We start from the raw sequence: 20,635 nt of genomic DNA on the forward strand, positions 1-20,635 counted from the left end.
TAGTAAGCTACACCATCTAGGTTTGTGTAAGTAGACTCTAGGATGCTCACATAATAACAAAATGCCCATGAAGCATTTATAAGAACATATGCATTATTGACACATGACCGTATTACCAGTCCAGTTTTGACCAGTAATAATTTGGTAGTAGACCCATCAGAAAATTGCACAATTTTAGTGATATCTTCCTTTCCTTCCAGGTCCTGCTGTGGTTGAGCGCTCTGTCCCTTTCCAGAGAGCTCTGACACCCTTGTGCAGACCTCCTGGTTCATGAGATGGGCTCTCACTCCCTACTTCTCTCTATGTATTAGCTGTTCCTGATAAGCCCTGGTTACCCTCCCAGACCTACAGTCCACTGTGCTTCAGGTCCCCAGATGTCAGGAAAACATATTGATGGGTTATTATCAACTGCTTAAAGCACCTCCACATTTCAGAAAACATTTTACACAGAAGAGTTCAGAATCCTGGGAATCAGTCCACATTTTATTTTATAGTACATTCATATAAGTTCCTGTATTTCCAAGGTAACCAGGTCACATTCAGGTTAGCACTGCTGGTAACAAAATCATACAACTACCCTGGCTTCAAAAACAAGATAGGGTGATGCACATTAATACCTCTTTCCCTTTGATACTGCAGAAGACAATACATCACAAAACAAAATCTCAAAAATCACATGCCTTTTACAATCCAGTGTGAAGGCATACCATTTATGTTAAAATTAGACCATGTGGAACATGAGAATAAAGAGTTTGAAAGCTCTCTAAAATTTCTCCCAATGCCATCGTTCGCTTCTAATGCCAGTTGGCATATTCAGCTTCAATGCCTTGGGAAGGGAGGGGCAGAGGAAAGCAGGGGGTCACAGAACTCCAAAACTCATGGTTTTCCAGGCTACTTCTATAGAGATTACTTAACCTAAAATTGTAAAGAGTTAATATGCATGAGGGATGGTAATATAGGAAGCACCTGAAAAAAATTCCTCCAGTCACTGATGGGAAATTTAAGCTGTGAATTTTTGTGAATTTTCAATTTCACAGAAAGGAAAATCTGTATCACATCTAGTAATATGTTAAGTTCTGAAGATACATTTTCATTTTGCTGAATAAAAACCCTATGATCCATGTTCTGGTCTTGAACCAGGTCAGAAAAACAATGTAATCTCCATCTGTAATATTTCCTATAGGCCACCTAAGAGTGCAGCCACCCCAACCATTGAAAATTTTGAGAAGTCAAACTGAGCTATAATAAAGACACAAACAAATCAGGTAGGAGAAAATTCAAAGATGTGAGAAAGTGAGAAGTTAGATTTGTTTGGGTCTTTTTCCTAGATTAAAAAAAAATATATCATTATAAAATGCTTTGGACCCTGGTCCAACACAGCTGGAATGATAAGTTATTTAAAATACAAGTCCCCATCCAGAAAGACAGTGTGCTTATGTAGCACCTTTCTCTTAGAAGTTCAATGTGCTTTAGGTATGATTATCAATTAATTGCATAATTACATTATTCAGAATATACTCCGACTTACTGCTGACTCCACTGACTAAAGAGCCCCTGCCACTTGCTGCCAAGAAATTGAGTCCTGAACTTATACAAGGTTAGGAGTGAAATTGGTATGTGTATTTGTTGACCCCAAAAGAAATACCACCCCTTTTCAAGGCAGAAAAAAATGAGAAGAGGGAGTAAGACACTTCTTTAAAAAGCCACAAAACATCTTATGAAAAACCAGAGCCAGTGCATATTTTATAATACAACCCCTGAAAACAGCCCCCCAGCAGCAGGGTGAGCAGAGGGAGCAGTGAAGATTTTGAAACCAGAGTGACTTGCAGTAACTGCCTAACAATAAATTCACAGAGTAAAACGCAGAATAGTCGACATATAACCAAGGTTTATGTTGTATCTAGAAATATGTTTTATGCTTTAAAAAAAATTGCAATGCACTCCAAAAATTTTTTTCTGATAATTCATGTACAACAGAAGGCACTGTTATCCGCATAAATCCATTGATTCTGCATGGCAAAAACCTGAGACGTGCAAGTCGATCCAATCCTCTAAAACGACCTTGGGCATTCAGCCTTTGGAACATATGGTTTGTCCTTTTCAGTCCAATGATTGTTTTTCTTTCATTTCATACTTACAGTAGCTGTTTAAAATATATATTTCAGGGTGACAAAGGTCAAAGGGGAAAGAGTAGATAAAAGTGCTGCCTAATGCCAGATGGTAGCTGGTACAGCAGGAGGGCCCTGAAAGCAGCCCCCTCATTTCATCCCCTTGACCCTCACACTCCTTTTGTGAAATAAAATGCAGTGACGACAATTGGTCAGCTGATGTTCTTTCCTTCAGTTGTTGCTGGGCACAGTCCCAAAGTTAAATGCGGAGAGGACTCCTTTGTTTTCAAAGGTGAAGCCTCCCTGTTGTTCAATCTTCTTCTTTGCTTCTAGCATTTTTCAAAAGAAAAGGGGAGAAGAAAAAAAAAAAGAATGCTTAAGGTGACAAAGTTGGAGATGACCCAAAGGAGCCAGATTGTTTATATGCTTAGAACTGTGAAAGAATGTGACTCGTAGTATTAGTTATTCTGCCAAAGAAGAACTAAGAATAACAGACCCATGTCAATAAGGTGGTATGTTCACTACCATCGGAACATCTGCAAAAAAACGAGTAAAAAGAAAACACATCTCAGAGTTGGATTCTACTTCACTGTCTCTACTGCTGAAAGAGGGCCCAGATTTCTCCTATCAGGAGGGCTGATCGAGAATCTGCACAGAACTGAAGATCTAAGTCCATGCAGAAGAACCAGCATTCTAAACTGTAGATGTCTAGTTTGCAATGTTTCCTACTAAAATTTTTTTGTAACTACAAAATCGTTCCAACGACAATCTACAAGTAACTATAATAATCAACATAAAATAATTCCTCCAGCTTAAAAACTGAAAATTAACAACGAGAAACAATGTCAAATAAAGCCCAACAATGAGAAATGGAGGGCATTCCGTTTCCAGGAATACAAGCTCCTAGGAAGAATTCATCAAGTGCCTTTGGCCCACGGCTGAAATGTTTAGGGGAGCGATCCAGCTGATTAAGTTTCCCTCGGCAAGACTTATCCCAACCCTTACTTTGTACCTTTACCTCCAACATACGATATGAATGTGAATGAGAACACCACTAGGAGATACATATTAATGTGCAGGTTTTTGCAAAGTTAAGACATCATGAGTGATTAAAACAATCATACAATAATGACAATTCCTTATTATCTTAAAGGGTGAGTCTCTAACAATTTTAAAAACAGTGTTTAGGTGCCACCTGGCTCATCAAATAAGGCTGACTGTTGGCACTGTGACACATGCACTTCACTCTGGAGGTTACTCTGGCTGACCTGCCACCGTCCGTCGGTGCTCTGCCAGTGTGTACACCTCCTGCAGTGCTGTCCTCTGATCCTCGCTGAGGGGTGCCATCAGCAGCTGGTACCAGGCAGCATCTCGACTCTGCACAGCTGTTGCAATTGGGGAGGAAAAGACAGGAGGGTACAGTGACTATTAATTTAGAGAACAAGTAGTAATATGATCAAATTACAAAGAAATTATCCCAGACAGTAACAAAGAGTGCAGTACTACAATACACACAAGGTAATGAAACTTATGCCAACAAAGGATTATTTCTGAGTACCCACTTCGTACCCAGCTATGTGGGATATCAAAGGAAGGTAACGATACTGCAAATCTCTAGTCTGCCTAGTTCTCTGTCTCCTTTGCTGTCTTCTATGGATGTTCTCTAAAATCCAGAACACCTGTACTCACTCATTACCATTTTCCTCTGGAATTTTCATACTACCTGCAGCTTCAGCATTGCTACCACCCCAAGGACTCAAATCTGTACCTCTAGCAAAAATCTTCCCCTACGCCTCCTGGACTGTTCCATTTGAATAGCTCATCTCAAACTCAACACAACTAAAACCAAATTTAACAATTTCCTCCCAAACCTTCTCTCTCTCCATTTATCTCACCAGTTCTATTAGTCTCCCAGTCAACTACTGTCCATTCTTTAACATCTCTGAGCATGCCCTCTCCACACCCAAAGCTCTGCTTCTTTCTTACTGTCTTTCATCTATATGCTGCTTTCCATCAAATGTCACCCTCCCCATTCCAGGTCTCTATACACCTAAATTAATAAAGTGATCTCCTTTGGCTCCCACATCTAGTCCTTTCCAGTTTTTTCTGCACATAATCCATCACCGGATAACTCCCCTGAAATGACTTACCACATCTACAAGGTCACCGCCTCAGAACACAATTTTCAACACTATTCCAATGGGCAATGGGATGGACCACCTCAGTCCAGAATTCAAGGCCACTATAGCCCAGTCCAACTGTATTCCTTCAGTGTTTAAGCAGTGGCCCCTACATGCTGGTTTAAAGCTGCTTGTCACTTGAGAAGCATCTTTAAAAATACATCTCCTGAGATCCTACTCAAGACCTAAAAGCTTTCTTGGTGATGACACACCCATGTCTGGAACTACACTAGGGCACACCTTCCATATTTCCATCTCCACGTTTATGCTGTTATATTTGCCATGCTTTGGAATATAGTTTCCTGTGCTCTCTGCCTCCAATTCCTGTGAATTTCAATAAACACATCTAGGTAGTTTTTTCTTCATTAATGTTATTTGTAGCAACACTACAAAATTGTTACTAATATTGCCTTATTAGTAACAACATTTACGCATAAGGATGTTCATTTTAATAACCCTCATAATGGCAAAAACATTGGAAACAATCTTAAATGTCCCACAGTGGAACTAAATTACAATATAACTATGGAAATACTATGTAACCATAAAACAAATAATCTATATTAATGAGATTTAAAATAATTTATTTGATTAATAATTTTCTAAATAGCCTCATTGGCTTGTTTTTATTCTGTAAATTTTCCATTTCCATTTTTCCACTAGGTTACTGGTCTTACGCATTTGAGGATGGCGTCTGTACACTGTGTACATTATGCCTATCATGCATATGTGGCAAATATTTTCTCCCCCCAATCATTTATGAGCCCTGTAACTGTAATTAAACTGTCCTTTGTTGTATAAAATTGGCAAATTACTTACATAGTAAAAAGTCACTGTCTTATGCTAGCAATTACATTCTACAGATTGTGAATAATAGGTTGTTAGCTACAATTTTTAAGCAACACATGCCTGAAGCACTTCATTCTTTGCTATAAAAATGCTTGCCCATTTATGCCTAAAGGATGAACAATATACACAGATATTCCATATATTAATTTTGCAAGGACAACCTACAGGCTCACCCTGCTACTTCTCAATGATGAAAGTTGCTAGGATTGGGGGATAGGTGTTCATTATTTTAATTTCTATCATTTCATATATGTCTGTTTGGGGATTTCTATCACAAGGAATAAACAAAAAAATTTTTTAAAGAATCTAGACCAATCTTGGGCAGATATCAAAACAGGAAGAAGTGAAGAAAGAGTTTAGAAAAAAAAAATATCAGAAGATGTGGGGAATAAAGACATACTTATCAGAGCTTGTGTAAAAAACTGATATTCATCCACACTATTGTCAAGGTCAAGTGGAGTACTGAACCCCTCAAGCGCGGTTTCTTCCAATACTTCTTCATCCCAATCATCATCTTCCTCCTCCTCATCTTCGCCTCTTCCATTATTTGACTGCATCGCTTGAGCAGTTACATTCGTCTCCTCTTCATCACTTGAAATCTCCTCTGTGAACCCATTAATTATTTTAAAAGAATCAAAACACATACGGACAAAATATAAAATTTCATGACAAAAACCAAAGACTATAAAACTATACTCTGGAAAGGAAAAAAATCTTCCACAAAATTTTAATAAAAATAAATCTTATCTCTGGTGTAAAGAGAAGAATCAAAAAATAAAAATAAAAAATAAAATAAATAAACCTTATCTTTACTGTAGAGTTTGCTAAGTTGAGAATGTCCTTATCTTCCTCACTGAAAACAAGTTCCCTAAACCTGTTATCCAGATGAACATTACTACTGTTAGGCTATGCACGTTCATTAATACAAGAATATTATTCAATTGCATATTTCAAAATTACCTTTGTTTAAAACAAAAGTGACTGTACATTCTGTGCATGTGTTTTAAACAATGGCTTCCTATTGAGAATTCAGTCCTCTTAATTAACTGAGTTGATTATAAACTGCTTAGAAATGCCCAAATGAGATCATTTCTGCTAGTAGAAACAGTAAAAATACAGATCCAGCCATCCCACTTCAGGGTATATATCTAAAATATTTGAAATCAGTATGTAGAACAGATGTCAGCAGCCCTGTGTTCACTGCAGCATTATCAGCATTATTCACAATAGCCAAGTTACAGAATCAACCTAAGTCAACAACAGATGAATAACGAAAACGTGGATTCTTTAAAATGAAACACTATTCAGCTTTTAAAAAGGTAATTCTGTCATTTCCAACAACATGGATGAACTTGGACATTACGATAAGCAAAATAAGCCAGGCACAGAAAGACACATACTGCCTGTTCTCACTTATACATAGAATCTAAAACAATCAAACTCACAGAAGTAGAAAGTAGAATGGTGGCTACCAGAGGCTGGAGGTGGTGGGAATGAGGGAATGTTAGTAAAAGGGTACAAAGTCTCAGACAGGAAGAATTAGGTTTTTGTTTTGTTTTGTTTTGTTTTTGGTATCTATTGTACAGCATGGTGAATAGAGTTAATAGTATATCGTACATTTCAAAATTGGCAAGACTGTAAATTTCAAATGTTCCCACCATTAAAAAGGCTATTTAAGGTGATGGATATATTAGTTTGATTTAATCATTCCACATTATATTCACAAATCATAACACCACTTTGTACTCCACAAATATATAATTTGATAATTTGTAATAAAAAGAAATAGCAAAAATATAAAGAAAAATAGTTAGCTACATGTGGCTTGAAAAGTTAAAAATTTGAACTACATTATGTATCACCATGGATTCTGTATCTATTTTCAGTATCAATCTGTTCCTAGCAGTTAGATTGTAACTGAAATACTGGAACAGGAAGGCAGTAAATGCGGAACAAAAAATCAAGATAAGAGAGAAATCCTGGAGTAAACTATTAATACAAAAAGACTGAGAAATACCTCCACAAGTTAATCATTCCATACTTTAGTAGGAAATACAAGAAAGTCTGGGATATTACTAGAAAATTCTCCCTCAAGCCATATAGTATAAGCCAATAAAGAGTTACCAAACCAAGAAATTAGAGATAACACACCTGAAAAAACAAAAGAATTCTACAACTGCTGACACATAGTTAGCTAAAAACAAAACAAAACAAAAGTCACACATGCAACACTTCTAATAAAGAAGCATTTCTTCAAAAGACCTACATAGATTTTAGAAAAACAAATTAGAAGCTGTATTTTGTGCTGGGGAGTGGAGAAAGGGTAGTTTATAATCCCTGGTATATGAACAAACTGGGATGATGCCAGTTAAAAGTGTTTTAAATCTATACATGCTAAAATCACAGAATTTAGCATCGAAAATAGAGCTATATGTTTACCAGGAAGAGTTCTGATCTTTCTCAGCTAACGAGGTCTCTGTTTTTAACCAGGAGAGGAAAAACTCCACCTGGAATTGGAGAATGCTACTTCCTACTCTCTAGCAAGTAGCTCTGCAATCTCATCATTAAACAAAACAAAGGTCTAACATTCAACTCGAACAATCTTACTCTGATTCTCAAGTAAATCCACTTCATTTAGGTACTTTCCCTTAATTTATATTTAAATCACAAATATATCTCTCAAATATAATGTTGATAATGAGTCACCTAAGAACCGTTACAAAAAAGAAAAAAAAGACACTCTCTACTAATCTGTGGTACTAACACTTCAGCTCTTAATCTAATGATTCATTTAACTCATGGCTGCTGTCTTGATGAGGCTGTTAGCACAAACAAGAACATTAGATACTAGATTGCTAACTTTTAGTCAAGACCATTTGATTGTTATAAATGTGTTTCCTAATGTGTAACAACATCTATTAGGCTCCATAAAAAAAAAAATCACTGAGTATATTAGGGGTCAGAGGGTGCACAAATCTAAATTTATATCACATGATACAATTAATAGCAAGTCAACCAAGCCCAAAATATTTGTTATATGTGCAGCAGATCGAAGAATGTAAATCTGTTTAATGTCTCCATATAGAATAGTATTCAAATAAAGTACATACACAAATCAAAATCAATTGCAACATTCATTTCAATTAGAAGACTTTACCATTTTCTTCCATATCAGCTTTCTCTGCTTTTGAACGATCTTCCCGGTTTACCAGTTGTCTAGTAGCACAGACCTGCTTTAGGCCAAGGAAAAGGAAAAGAATTGAGGGAACAATCTGTCCCACCACAGCGTCTACTGCAGGAGGTCGATTTTGCAATTCCAGAAGGATACTCAGTCCTATTATACACATCTTCCGGTCATGATGCCTGCAAATTTTGAAGAAAAAAAAAAATGTAGACATGAGAAGTGGAATAAAGAACAAATTCTGGAGACACTACAAAAAGAAATGTCCAAGGCATACTCTAAGGTTCATCTGTTGGTATTATACAGAAACATTCCCCATTTTGTACTGTATGAAACCCTATGTAAATCAAATTTTGTAAACCAATTATTTTCAAAGACCTATTGGGAGTCTGCAATTAACATGGTGAATCTTGCCACAATATCAATTTATAATTAATATAAATGTTATATATGGGCCTCGGCATAAGGAGTTTTAATAAAGCAGAAATACCTGTATTTGACAGCATAAAAGTCCTATACAATGGGGGCAGGGGGAAGGAAGAGTTTCTTAGACTCTTCCAACATTAGATTGATCTACAAAGTTTCTCAGCACACATAATCTACCCAAACCCTAAGAGGTGAAAGATGGTTCAAAAACTCAGCATCTAGTAAGATAGTCAGCTGAACTTAATGTAAGTAGTCTACTAAAGTCCTATGCTATAAAATAGCATAAGAAGAAAATAAGGATAAGGAAAATTCAGAAAGAAAAAGTTTGACCAGTAAACATTAGACATTTTTCTACTAAATGTTTCCTCTAAGTTGTTTAAAACTAAAAAATTAAGAATTAAAAGATAACATTGGCAAAACATTCTTAAAATTGTGTGAATAAAAAATTCACTTGCAGTGATTCAATTTGTTTAAAGTGAGAATAATATAACAAATCCAATAATGAATATTCTACAGGCTTCTGTTATTCTTCATTATTTGTATTTCTTGAATGATTCAAGTCACTAATGCCCAAGTACTATGCTAAAACAGAACTGTGCTTGACCTGAAGACCTTCTCATCCATGCAGCCCCTAAATACGGACCACATGGATCACAGCAGAAAAGATGATTATCAAGCAGGACTCTAAAGAATCCAAGGAAGCACAACCCAAGGACTCCCAGTCTACACAATAGCAGGGAAATTGCTTCCAGTGCTAATAAAGACATAAGAGGCTATTCACAATAGCAAAGACTTGGAATCAACCCAAATGTCCATCAGTGACAGATCGGATTAAGAAAATGTGGCACATATACACCATGGAATACTATGCAGCCATAAAAAAGGATGAGTTTGTGTCCTTTGTAGGGACATGGATGCAGCTGGAAACCATCATTCTTAGCAAACTATCACAAGAACAGAAAACCAAACACCGCATGTTCTCACTCGTAGGTGGGAACTGAACAATGAGATCACTTGGACTCGGGAAGGGGAACATCACACACCGGGGCCTATCATGGGGGGGGGGGAGGGGGGAGGGATTGCATTGGGAGTTATACCTGATGTAAATGACGAGTTGATGGGTGCAGCACACCAACATGGCACAAGTATACATATGTAGCAAACCTGCACGTTGTGCACATGTACCCTACAACTTGAAGTTTAATAATAATAAATAAATTAAAAAAAAAAAAAAAAAAAAAGACATAAGAGGACTAACTGCTTAACTTTAAATGACCAAATCTCTATTCCCTAAATCTTTCTCAGAGATAACTTTAAGAACAATTTCTTTGAAAGTACGTTCTTCCCTTTAAGGTTTTAATAACAAATCTCAATCAGGGATAAATTCCAGTGTCCTACAAGTAGAAAAATTAGAACACACATAGCAGCTTGTAAATATGTTCCCCCATTCCTATCACCCCATCCTAATCCAGGCCTCCATCTTCTCCTGACTGTGGCAGCAATGTCTTAACTACTTTGGGGAGTCTGTTCCTCTCAGGAAATTTTTCTAAATGATCTCTCACAAAACAATACTATTCATTTCCAGTTAAATATTAGTGTTTTAAAACAAATTAGACAGCTAGCTCAATTTCTAGCGTAACACAATCACTAATCTGTGTTGGGTGACCTGAGGTGGGCACATAACACTAGTTGGAATCTCACTCTTCCTATTTTTTTGAGAAGGAGTCTTGCTCTGTCAGCCAGGCTGGAGTGCAGTGGCGCAATCTTGGCTCACTGCAAGCTCTGCTTCCCGGGTTCACACCATTCTCCTGCCTCAGCCTCCCGAGTAACTGGGACTATAGGCACGCACCCGCCACCATGCCCGGCTCATTTTTTTTTTTTTTTTGTATTTTTTTAGTAGAGACGGGGTTTCACCGTGTTAGCCAGGATGGTCTCGATCTCCTGATCTCGTGATCCACCCACTTTGGCCTCCCAAAGTGCTGAGATTACAGGCGTGAGCCACTGTGCCCGGCCTCACTCTTCCTATTTTTGACAATTACGAGAGTGCTTCACATAAAACCAAATTCTCCTACTGGCGCAGCACCTGAGATACAAATAACAAGCCTTCTGACCCCACTTTTGAGAACAGGCATCCTTGAGATCTGCAAAGAGTTTAACATTCTGTGACATTACATTATATCTTTGCCAGAGGGGTACCTTCCTTAGTAATCCGACTCCATTTAGAACGTTTTTACCCACTGACACTTAATCATGGAACCCAGACAGACAATTAATTCTTGTTGCCTAGAGATACAATGATACACTCATGTTAAAAAAAAAAAAAAAAAAAAAAGGCAAGAAAGAGCTACATCTAATTTTCAGAGCCTGTATTGTTTCCACTAGATTACCCTGCTGAAAAGGATTCTTAATCCTCTAAAAATTAAATATTGACAATACACTAAAAATAATTCCTAAGACATGAAAATTATCTTTGTACATGCTATTATATGCAAATATTAAAAAGCAAACTTTCCAGAAACAGAAAAGAAGTGTAAAACCCTAAAGACACATACCCAAGAAAACAATCTGTATCATTCATCCATTGATTTATAAACTGTACAGTGATAGGTCCAGGGTTGTGAGGCAACTGAATTCGTTCTAAAGTATGTAGCAGCAAATCAGGGTTGTAGTACAAGGCAGCAATTGCAACCTGAAGACACATGGTACGAAGCTCACTAGTTTTGACCCCTCGAGTTAATCTCTCCAAAACAAGTTGAACGAAGAGTGGAATGCACTAGAAGACAAAAAGAAAAAGAGAGTCAACCACACAGATAGCCCAAGTAACTTTTATAGAAAGCTGTATATTGGCAGAGTGTTCTCAATAAATAAGACAGTCTTAATGGCAATGAGACTTTTCACTAAATCATTTTAGAGTTATTTAAAATATTTATATTATAAAAACCTAGAGAGACTAACTAGACAAAAACAAGTCCTATAGCAGTGCCAGAAAATCTCCTTCCTTCTTAAGTAAATTAAAGTCAGCTGAAGATTGTCCTGTAAGAGTCCACGCTCAAATGGTGTCAATAAACCCTATGTGGACACAGCCACTTGCATATCTAAGGTGAAATCACTGCATGTCATTTTCTTTGACAAATTAAATTGGAAAGAAATAAATGGGACTGAAAATAATTATGATGTAATCAGATTGTTTCTGAGAAAGAAAATTCCTGTTGGTATAAGATGAAAAAGGCTGAAGAAAAAATGGTGGAGCCTGAACATTAAAATAATACCTGACTCCAATTCTAAGGTGCAATATTGATGAACTAATTTTACTGAAACGATTTCACAATAGTTACTTTCAGTTAAAGGGGATGAGCTGAAATGATTTGCATAAAATAAAATCTGAGGTCTTACTATAAGCCCCTTTTTAAAATAAACTTTAAAAAATCAAGGTTTTGTGTAGAAATTTAAGAGCTATATTTATTATTTTCTTTTTAGTAGGCCAAACGGCATATATATCTGCGTCAGCAGACTATTAGTGTGGTTTAGGATAACATATTGAATCAAAATACATGACTACACATACTTTTAAGACTATAAAGCTCTTTACAAAGATGAGATAATTAGTTTAACTCTACGTCTACTTATGCTGATACAACATATTCTGTGTTCTAATTTGAGATAACACATATAAGCTATGTTAAAAATTATTACCATGGTCAAATAATTAAGTGTGGATAAACGCAGCCACAAGAAAATATAAATTAAGTTTGAAAAGCTCTTTTCAAGATGTTTTAAAACTAAAGTTTCAAAATTACAGCTAGATGGGAGAAATAAGTTCTGGTGTTCTATAGCACTATGAGATGACTATAGTTAACAGTAATGCCTAGTTTCAAATAGCTAGGAGGAGGACATTGAATGTTCCCAACACAAAGAAATGATAAATGTTTGAGACAATGGATATGCTAATTACCCTGATCAGATCACTGCACATTGCATCAAAACATCACTACGTATTCTGTAAACATACAATTATGTCAATTTAAATAAATAGAAAATAAAGTTTCATTTTAACAAATATTTACTATTATACACAAAGCCATAAGAACATAAAGGAATTGTGAAGTTTTAGAACTAGTAAAAGAATTCCATTATATTAAAACAAAATCGATTACGGAGGCTGGTTGGACAACTACGTAAATGCACAATTAGAGCACTGTGCAGCTGCAGAAGGAATGCAGAATATCTCTACATGCTACTATGAAGTGATCTGCAGGATATGTTACTTAGTGTAGAAGGCAACACAGGAAATGTATAGTATGCTACCATTTACCTAAGAAGGCAAGGCGAGAATATCTATTTTTTGTTTTTGTTTTGTTTTTTAATGAAAGGATGAACTAAAACTAGGGGAAGAAACAGGAAAAGAAGGGTAGAGGAATAGGGTGGAAGCTGGACTTCTCTGAATACACCTTGTCTTATAAATTAGACCTCAGAACTGTGTCTATGCTTTACATATCCGTTACCAAAAAATTAAGCTATTTCTTTTTTTGTTTGTTTTGGAGACAAAGTCTTGCTAGAGTGCAAGGCTAGAGTGCAAATTAAGCTATTTCTAAAAATTAAGATAAAATGAAGTAAGTGAATCAACCAAATGATGATTATTTTAGTAACTTTAAATTTTAATTATTTGACTGTATTTTCACTGTATATTGCTAGTGTATGAACATAGCTTAGAGATAAAAAGAACTACTAAAAAAACAAACAATAGTAACCCTTTCTTGGTAACAAAGTTGGTATAATTAGTCTGAGGGTAAATGTATCCATTAGTGGGATAAAGCAAGCAAGTAATTAAGATGAGAACCAGAATTTTTGGTGTGGGAGATATAGAGCAGTATCAAGTAGGTTAAGGATAAAGAATGTAGTCATGAATTTGAATTAGAAACATCTGTGTGTGGCAGGGCACGGTGGTTCATGATCGTAATCCCAGCACTTTGGGAGGCTGAGGCGGGAGGATCACCCAAGATCAGGAGTTTGAGACCTGCCTGGCCAACATGGTGAAACCCCATCTCTACTAAAAATAAAAAACTCAGCCGGGTGTGGTGGCAGGCGCCTGTAACCCCAGCTACTCGGGAGGCTGAGGCAGGAGAATCACCTGAACCCAGGAAGCAGAGGTTGCAGTGAGCCGAGATCACACCATTCGCACTCCACTCCAGCCTGGAGTACAAGAGCGAGACTTCATCTCAAAAAAAAAAAAACAAAAAAACAAAAAAAAAACTGTGTGTGAGTATCAGAGACATAAAGATGGAAACAATAGGCATGGGGACTCCAAAGAGGTAAAGAAGAGAGTGGAAGAGGGTTGAAAAATGACCTGTTGGGTACTGTGTTCACTATCTGGGCAACAGATTCAACAGAAACCCAAACTTCAGCATCACACAATATATCCAGGTAACAAACCTGCACATGTACCCCCCACATCTAAAAAAAAAAAAAAGATTTATCTGTGTACATTAATGCTTTATTGACTAAAAAAGCCAAACAACATATTTCTTGGCTCTATTTTGTAGAAACACGGACCAATCCAATATCAATGAATATATATATATAGTGATATATTAGTTATATACATTAATATGCATTAGTATATATGTAGCTAATTATCAACTTATTAATATGACATATAAATAGTATATATTATATGCATATTATATATACACACACACATATATTATACATACATATATTTTAGATATATATGTATAGCAATGAACATCCCTTGTGCCCAGCTCGTAGTCTTGAATACCATTTCCCAGGCTAGGACAAGACATCTATAAGATAAGCCTGGAATATCTAGTCATACCAAGACAGCAAGGAAACTACCAAAGACTGTTAAAATCAGGTTAAAAGGGCTCTTAAGACAAATTTAAGAGGCTCCCACTGGACAAAAATGAAACTATATATACTTAAAATACACTGAAACATATAGAGTAAATTTGGATCTATACATTCATAAGGATACTAAATATTTTTAAAAACCAAACAACATAATATAACATTTTACTGATCATCTTTGGAGAATGCTAGGTAAGAAACTTATCTTGAAAAATGGTAAATAAAGGGAAATACTCAAGCTGTTTCTCAGAGTAACCTGATAATTTATCAGAAAACATTTCTCTTTACAGGAATATTTCAGCTAATAAAGAAGAAATGACAGAATTAGAAGATCACCATCAGCAACACTAACATCATGAGAGACCACCAGACACACTGTGCCTCCGAGTAAAATTACACACCATCACCCATGAAGTACATGAGCTGAGACTGCACCATCAACACTAAATGTAATCACCAATTTACAGGAAATTTAGAGGAATGGAATGCCAATCAACACAGTCCTTCAGCTGTACTTGAGTGCACTGTAATGGTAACCTCACTAACGTAGCGATCACCTTGTATCCTTAACTTTCTGATACAGAAATTCTTGAATACTGCTATGGTCTCAATATGGTTTGTCCTCCCGAAACTCATGTTGAAATTTGATCCCCAATGTGGTAGGTTTTGGGAAGTGGGGCCTAGTGGGAAGTGTTTGAGTCATGGTAGTGGTCGACCCCTCATGAATGCCTTGGGGCCATTCTCCTGTTCTGATGTAATGAGTGAGTTCTCACTATCATTCTGGCACAACTGAATTACTTTTTGTGGGAAAGAACTAGTTCCCATGACAGTAAGTTGTTATAAAGCAAGGTCACCCCTGGGTTTTGCCCCTTCGCATGTATCCACTTCCCCTTTGACCTTCCACCACATTGTGATACAGCACAGGCCATATCTTGCCAGCTTCTGGCGTACAGAATGGATTCTAAAGGATTCTAAAGTCTTTGGCGTGGATTTATTCTATAGCCTTCTGAACCTCTCCCCAACCTATGTTTCCATTATTAAATCCTATTGCTCAGAACCCTCCAAAATCCAGTAAACAGAACTAAATCCTTCTTTAGCCCCATTCATGTCTTGTGCTTTACTACCTTCTTATTTTGTTAACATCATAATTTCTTTTCACCTCCACTGTAACACCTAAAAAGTACATAATAACAAAAGGGGAAAAGAGCCTTCACCTGTCGGGGACAGGTGGTAGTTCACACCTGTAATCCCAGAACGTTGGGAAGCTGAGGCAGGATCACTTGAAGCCAGGAGTTAGAGAGCAGCCTAAACCACATAGTGAGACCCCATCTCTACAAAAAATTTGAAAATGTGCTGGGCTTGGTAGCATATGCCTGCAGTCAGTCCTAGCTACTCAGGAGGTAAGATGGGAGGATCACTTGGGCCCAGGAATTTGAGGTTACAGTGAGATATGATTGCACCATTGCACTCCAGCCTAGGCAACAGAGTGAGATCCAATCTCCATTAAAAAAAGTTTTTAAATAAATATCAGTAATACTTTGTGATTTTTTAGAAAGGTCATAATTTTTTTCTCACTAATACCCCAATAAAGCTTGGGGGTAGGGAGAAGTCATCCTCAAAAATAATGAAGATTTTGGTGGTAAGTAAATAAGAGGAAGCTCTATTGAGAGCAAAAAGATGGGCCAGCAGTTCACCAGAGATGGCCAAGAAAAGAGACAGTCAAAGCAAGCCCTCTTGGGTCCAAACAAACCTCAAAGATGAACTTTGCTTTTTGGTGGTTTTTTTTTTTTTTTTGGAGATGGAGAAATTTTGCTCTTGTCACCCAGGCTGGAGTACAATGGCACGATCTCGGCTCACTGCAACCTCCGCCTCTGGGTTCAAGTGATTCTCCTGCCTCAGCCTCCCAAGTAGCTGGGATTACAGGCACATGCCACCACGCCCAGGTAATTTTTATATTTTTAATGGAGACAGGGTTTCACTATGTTGGCCAGGCTGGTTTCGAACTCCTAACCTCCGGCGATCCACCAACCTCAGCCTCCCAAAGTGCTAGGAATAAAGGCGTGAGCCACAGCACCCCACCACAAAGATGAACTTTGAAAACAGCAAATCAGCCATCATAATGCTTAAAGAATAAAAGAAACTACTGTTAAAGAAAGCTATGAGGCAATATCTCAAAGATAAAATTTCAGTAAAGATACAGGCATTGTAAAAGAGAACCAGGCCAGGTGCAATGGCTCACGCCTGTAATCCCAGCATTTTGGGAGACCTAGGTGGGTGGATTACCTGAGGTCAGGAGTTCGAGATCAGCCTGGCCAACATAGCGAAACCCCGTCTCTACTAACAAAAAACAAAAATTAGCTGGTGTGGTGGTGCACGCCTGTAATCCCAGCTACTTGGGAGGTTGAAGCTCAAGAATCACTTCAACTCAGGAGGTGGAGGTTGCAGTGAGCCAAGATTGCACCACTGCACCCTAGCCTGGGTGACAGAGCAAGACTTCATCTCAAAAAAAAAAAAAAAAAGAGAGAGAGAGAGAGAGAGAGAGAACCAAATAGAAATTCTGGACTTAAGAAGTATGCAAACATCTCAAATCAATAATCTAACCTGTTACTTTAAAACACTGGAAAAAGAACAACTAAATGAAAAGCAAGCAGACAGGAAAAAATAAGGATTAATGTGGAAACTAATGAAATGGAAAACAGAAAAATAGAGAACAAAACCAAAAGTTAGCTCTTTGAAAAAATCAAAATTGATAAACTTTTAACTCAACTAAGAAAAAAACAGAGAAGACTCTAATAACTAAACCCAGGAACAAAACAGGGTCATTACTATGGACCCTACAGAAACAAAAAGACATAAGGAAATACTATGAACCACATGCAACGAATTAGATAAATTACATTGAAAAATTCCAACATGCAAACTATTGAAATGAATTTAAAAAGAAATGTAAACTACAAATAGATCTATAACAAATAAAGAGACTGAATTGGCCATTTAAAACTACCCACCAAAAACAAAACAAAACAAAACAAAACAAAACACAGACAAAAATAGGCCCAGATAATTTCGCTGCTAAATTCTACCAAACATTTAAAAAAGAAGAGCAATCCTTCACAACTCTTTGAACAAAAAGAAAGGATGAACACTTCCCAACTCAATGAGTCCAACAATACTGATACCAAAGCCAGACAACAAACATCATAAGAAAAGAAAGTTAGAGATCAATATCTTATGTATCAATAGTATTTATGCACATAAATACTTTTTTAAAACTACCAGGAAATTTAATCTAGAAATATATACAGAGATCATATTTGATAAGTATGATTTATACTAGGAATGCAAGTTTGATTTAAAATCTGAAAATCAATTAAGGCAATACATCTCTATTCTAAAAGGACAAAAACCACATGATCATCTCAGTAGATGCAGAAAAAAGCATTCTGCAAAATTCAACACCCTTTCATGATAAAAGCAACAAGTTAGCAACAGTCAAGAACGGAACCTGACAAAGTGCATACATGAAAAGCCCACAGGTAACATCAGACTTAATAGTGAAAGACTGAACGTGTTCCCTCCTAAGACCAGGAACAAGATGAGATGTCTCTTTTCATCACAGCTATTCAACATTGCACTCCAGATTCTAGCCAGGGCAATTAGTCAAGAAAAATAAGAGGCACCCAAACTGGAAAGGTAAAACTCTATTTGTAGATAATACGATCCTGTTTATAGAAAATCCTAAAGAATCCACTAAAACACTATTAAAATAGTTCAGCAAGGTTTCAGGATACAAGATAAACACGCAAAAACAATTATATTTCTATACACTCGCAACAAACCTGAAAATAAAACAACTCTATTTACAATAGCATCAAAAAGAAAATATATAAAAATAGTTTAGGAATAGAATTGAAAAACTTATACTCTGATAACAACCAAACATTGTTGAAAGAAATTAAAGAAAACCTAAATAAAAGAAAGTCACCCCATGTTCAGGGATTGAAAGACTATTTTTAAAACAGAAATACTTCTCAAACTAATCTATAGATTCAGCACAATGCCTGTTACAATCCCAGCTGGCTAATTTACTGAAATTGACAAACACATCCTAAAACTCATATGAAAATTTAACAGACCCTGACTAGCCAAAACAATCTCACAAAAGAATGCAGTTACAGGACTCAAACCTCCTGACTTCAAAACTTACTACAAAACTAAAGTAATAAAGACAATGCAGTACTGAAATAAGAACAGATAAGTACATAAATCAAATAGAATGAGTACAGAAAAAACCCTCACATTGTGGTCAACTCATTTGACAAGAATGCCAAGACAATTCAATGGGGTTAAAAATAGTCTTTTCCACAAATGGTGCTGAAACAACTTCATAACTACATGCAAAAGAATTAAAATGCAGACCCCTCCTCACACTATGTACAAAAACTAACTCAAAATAAATCAAGAGTCTCTAAATGTAAGAAAAAAACTATAAAACTCTTAGAACAAAAGAGGATAAATCTTCATGACACTGGAGCTAGCAATGTTCCTTAAATACGACAACGGCTGGGCACAGTGGCTCATGCCTGTAGTCGCAGCATTTTTCTACAAAAATTAGCCAGGTGTAGTAGCACGTGCCTGCAGCCCCAGCTACTCAGGAGGCTGAGGTGGGTGGATTTGGATGTCAAGGCTACAGTGAGCCAAGATTGTGCCACTTCACTCCAGCCTAGGTGATAGAATGAGACCCTGTCTCCAAAAAAAAAAAAAAAAAAAAGACACAACCACAAGCAATAAAAAAAAAAAAAAAAAGGACATCATCAAAATTAAAAACATTTGTGCTTCAAAGGACACCATCAAGACAAACTGGGAGAAAATTTTGCGAATGATACCAGATAACAGGCTTCAATGTAGAATATATAATGAAGTCCAACAACTCAATAAATAGACAAGTAATTACAAATGAGAAAATGATCTGATTAGACATTTCTCCGAAAAAAGATATACAAAAGGCCAATCAGTACATGAAACATGCTCAAGATCATTAGCCATCATAAAAATGCAAATAAAAACCACAATGAGACACTACTTCACAAATGAAATAAGTGCTGGCAAAAACACAAAGAAATTGGAACCCTCTATCATTGCTGTAGGAATGGAAAATGGTGCAGCTGCTTTAAAAACAGTTTGACAGTCCCTCAAATGATTAAACACAGAATGACCATATTCCACTCCTAGGAAATGAAAACATATTCACACAAAAACTTGGACACAAAAGTTCCTAACAGCATTATTCATAATAGCCAAAAAGTAAAAATAACCCAAATGACCAACAACTGATGAATGGATAAAATGCGATTTAACCAAACAATGAAATATTATTTGGCATTAAAAGAAATAAAGTACCAATCCACACTACCACACAGATGAACCTTGAAAACCTATGCCAAGTGAAAGAAGCCAGTCACAAAGGACCACATATAAGATGATTCCATTTACATCAAATGCCCAGAATAAGCAAATCTATGGAGACAACGCCATAGTGGTCGCCCAGAGCTTGGGGCAAGTGACTGTTAATGAGTTTTTTGGGAGAGGGGTGATGAATGTTCTAAAATTGTGATAACAGTTTCACAATTCTGTGAATACACTAAAAACCACGTATGTATACACTTTAAATGGGTGAACTGTATGGAATGTGAATTATATCTCAAAACTATTATAAGAAATACATAAAGCAAAACTTATAGAAAAGAAAAATTCACAATTTTACTTGAATATCTCAACATTTTTCTTAGTTATTGAACAACTTATCACAATAGTATCAAAAATTGCATTAATCTTGTTGAAAACAAGATTAAAAATTTATAACTTATGAAAAATATAAAGTATAAAATTTAGCCTTTTAAAATGGTCAAGAAATACTTTTTTCTATAGTACCTTAATTTCTGGTTAGAAAAGGTACCTAGGAATATTTAAATAGAATACACAAAAACAAAGGGAATATGAAAATCTCTGAGACTCCAACTGAGTAG

General features: G+C 36.4%; 1 protein-coding gene across 1 annotated transcript in view; it reads right to left on the reverse strand.

Moving 5' to 3' along the window:
• Window positions 1-462: 462 nt before the first annotated feature.
• The window catches only part of IPO8 (importin 8), a 67,173-nt gene continuing 47,000 nt past the window's right edge, over window positions 463-20,635 (reverse strand). The window contains exons 21-25 of the mRNA XM_007968089.3: window positions 11,297-11,517; window positions 8,295-8,500; window positions 5,538-5,741; window positions 3,377-3,493; window positions 463-2,437 (exon numbers count right to left, since the gene is read on the reverse strand). Coding sequence (XP_007966280.3) covers window positions 2,340-2,437; window positions 3,377-3,493; window positions 5,538-5,741; window positions 8,295-8,500; window positions 11,297-11,517 — 846 coding nt within the window. The 3' untranslated portion in view covers window positions 463-2,339. The remainder of the gene's footprint in view (window positions 2,438-3,376; window positions 3,494-5,537; window positions 5,742-8,294; window positions 8,501-11,296; window positions 11,518-20,635) is intronic.

This window comes from Chlorocebus sabaeus, chromosome 11, assembly GCF_047675955.1.
Source record: "Chlorocebus sabaeus isolate Y175 chromosome 11, mChlSab1.0.hap1, whole genome shotgun sequence".
Taxonomy (NCBI): domain Eukaryota; kingdom Metazoa; phylum Chordata; class Mammalia; order Primates; family Cercopithecidae; genus Chlorocebus; species Chlorocebus sabaeus.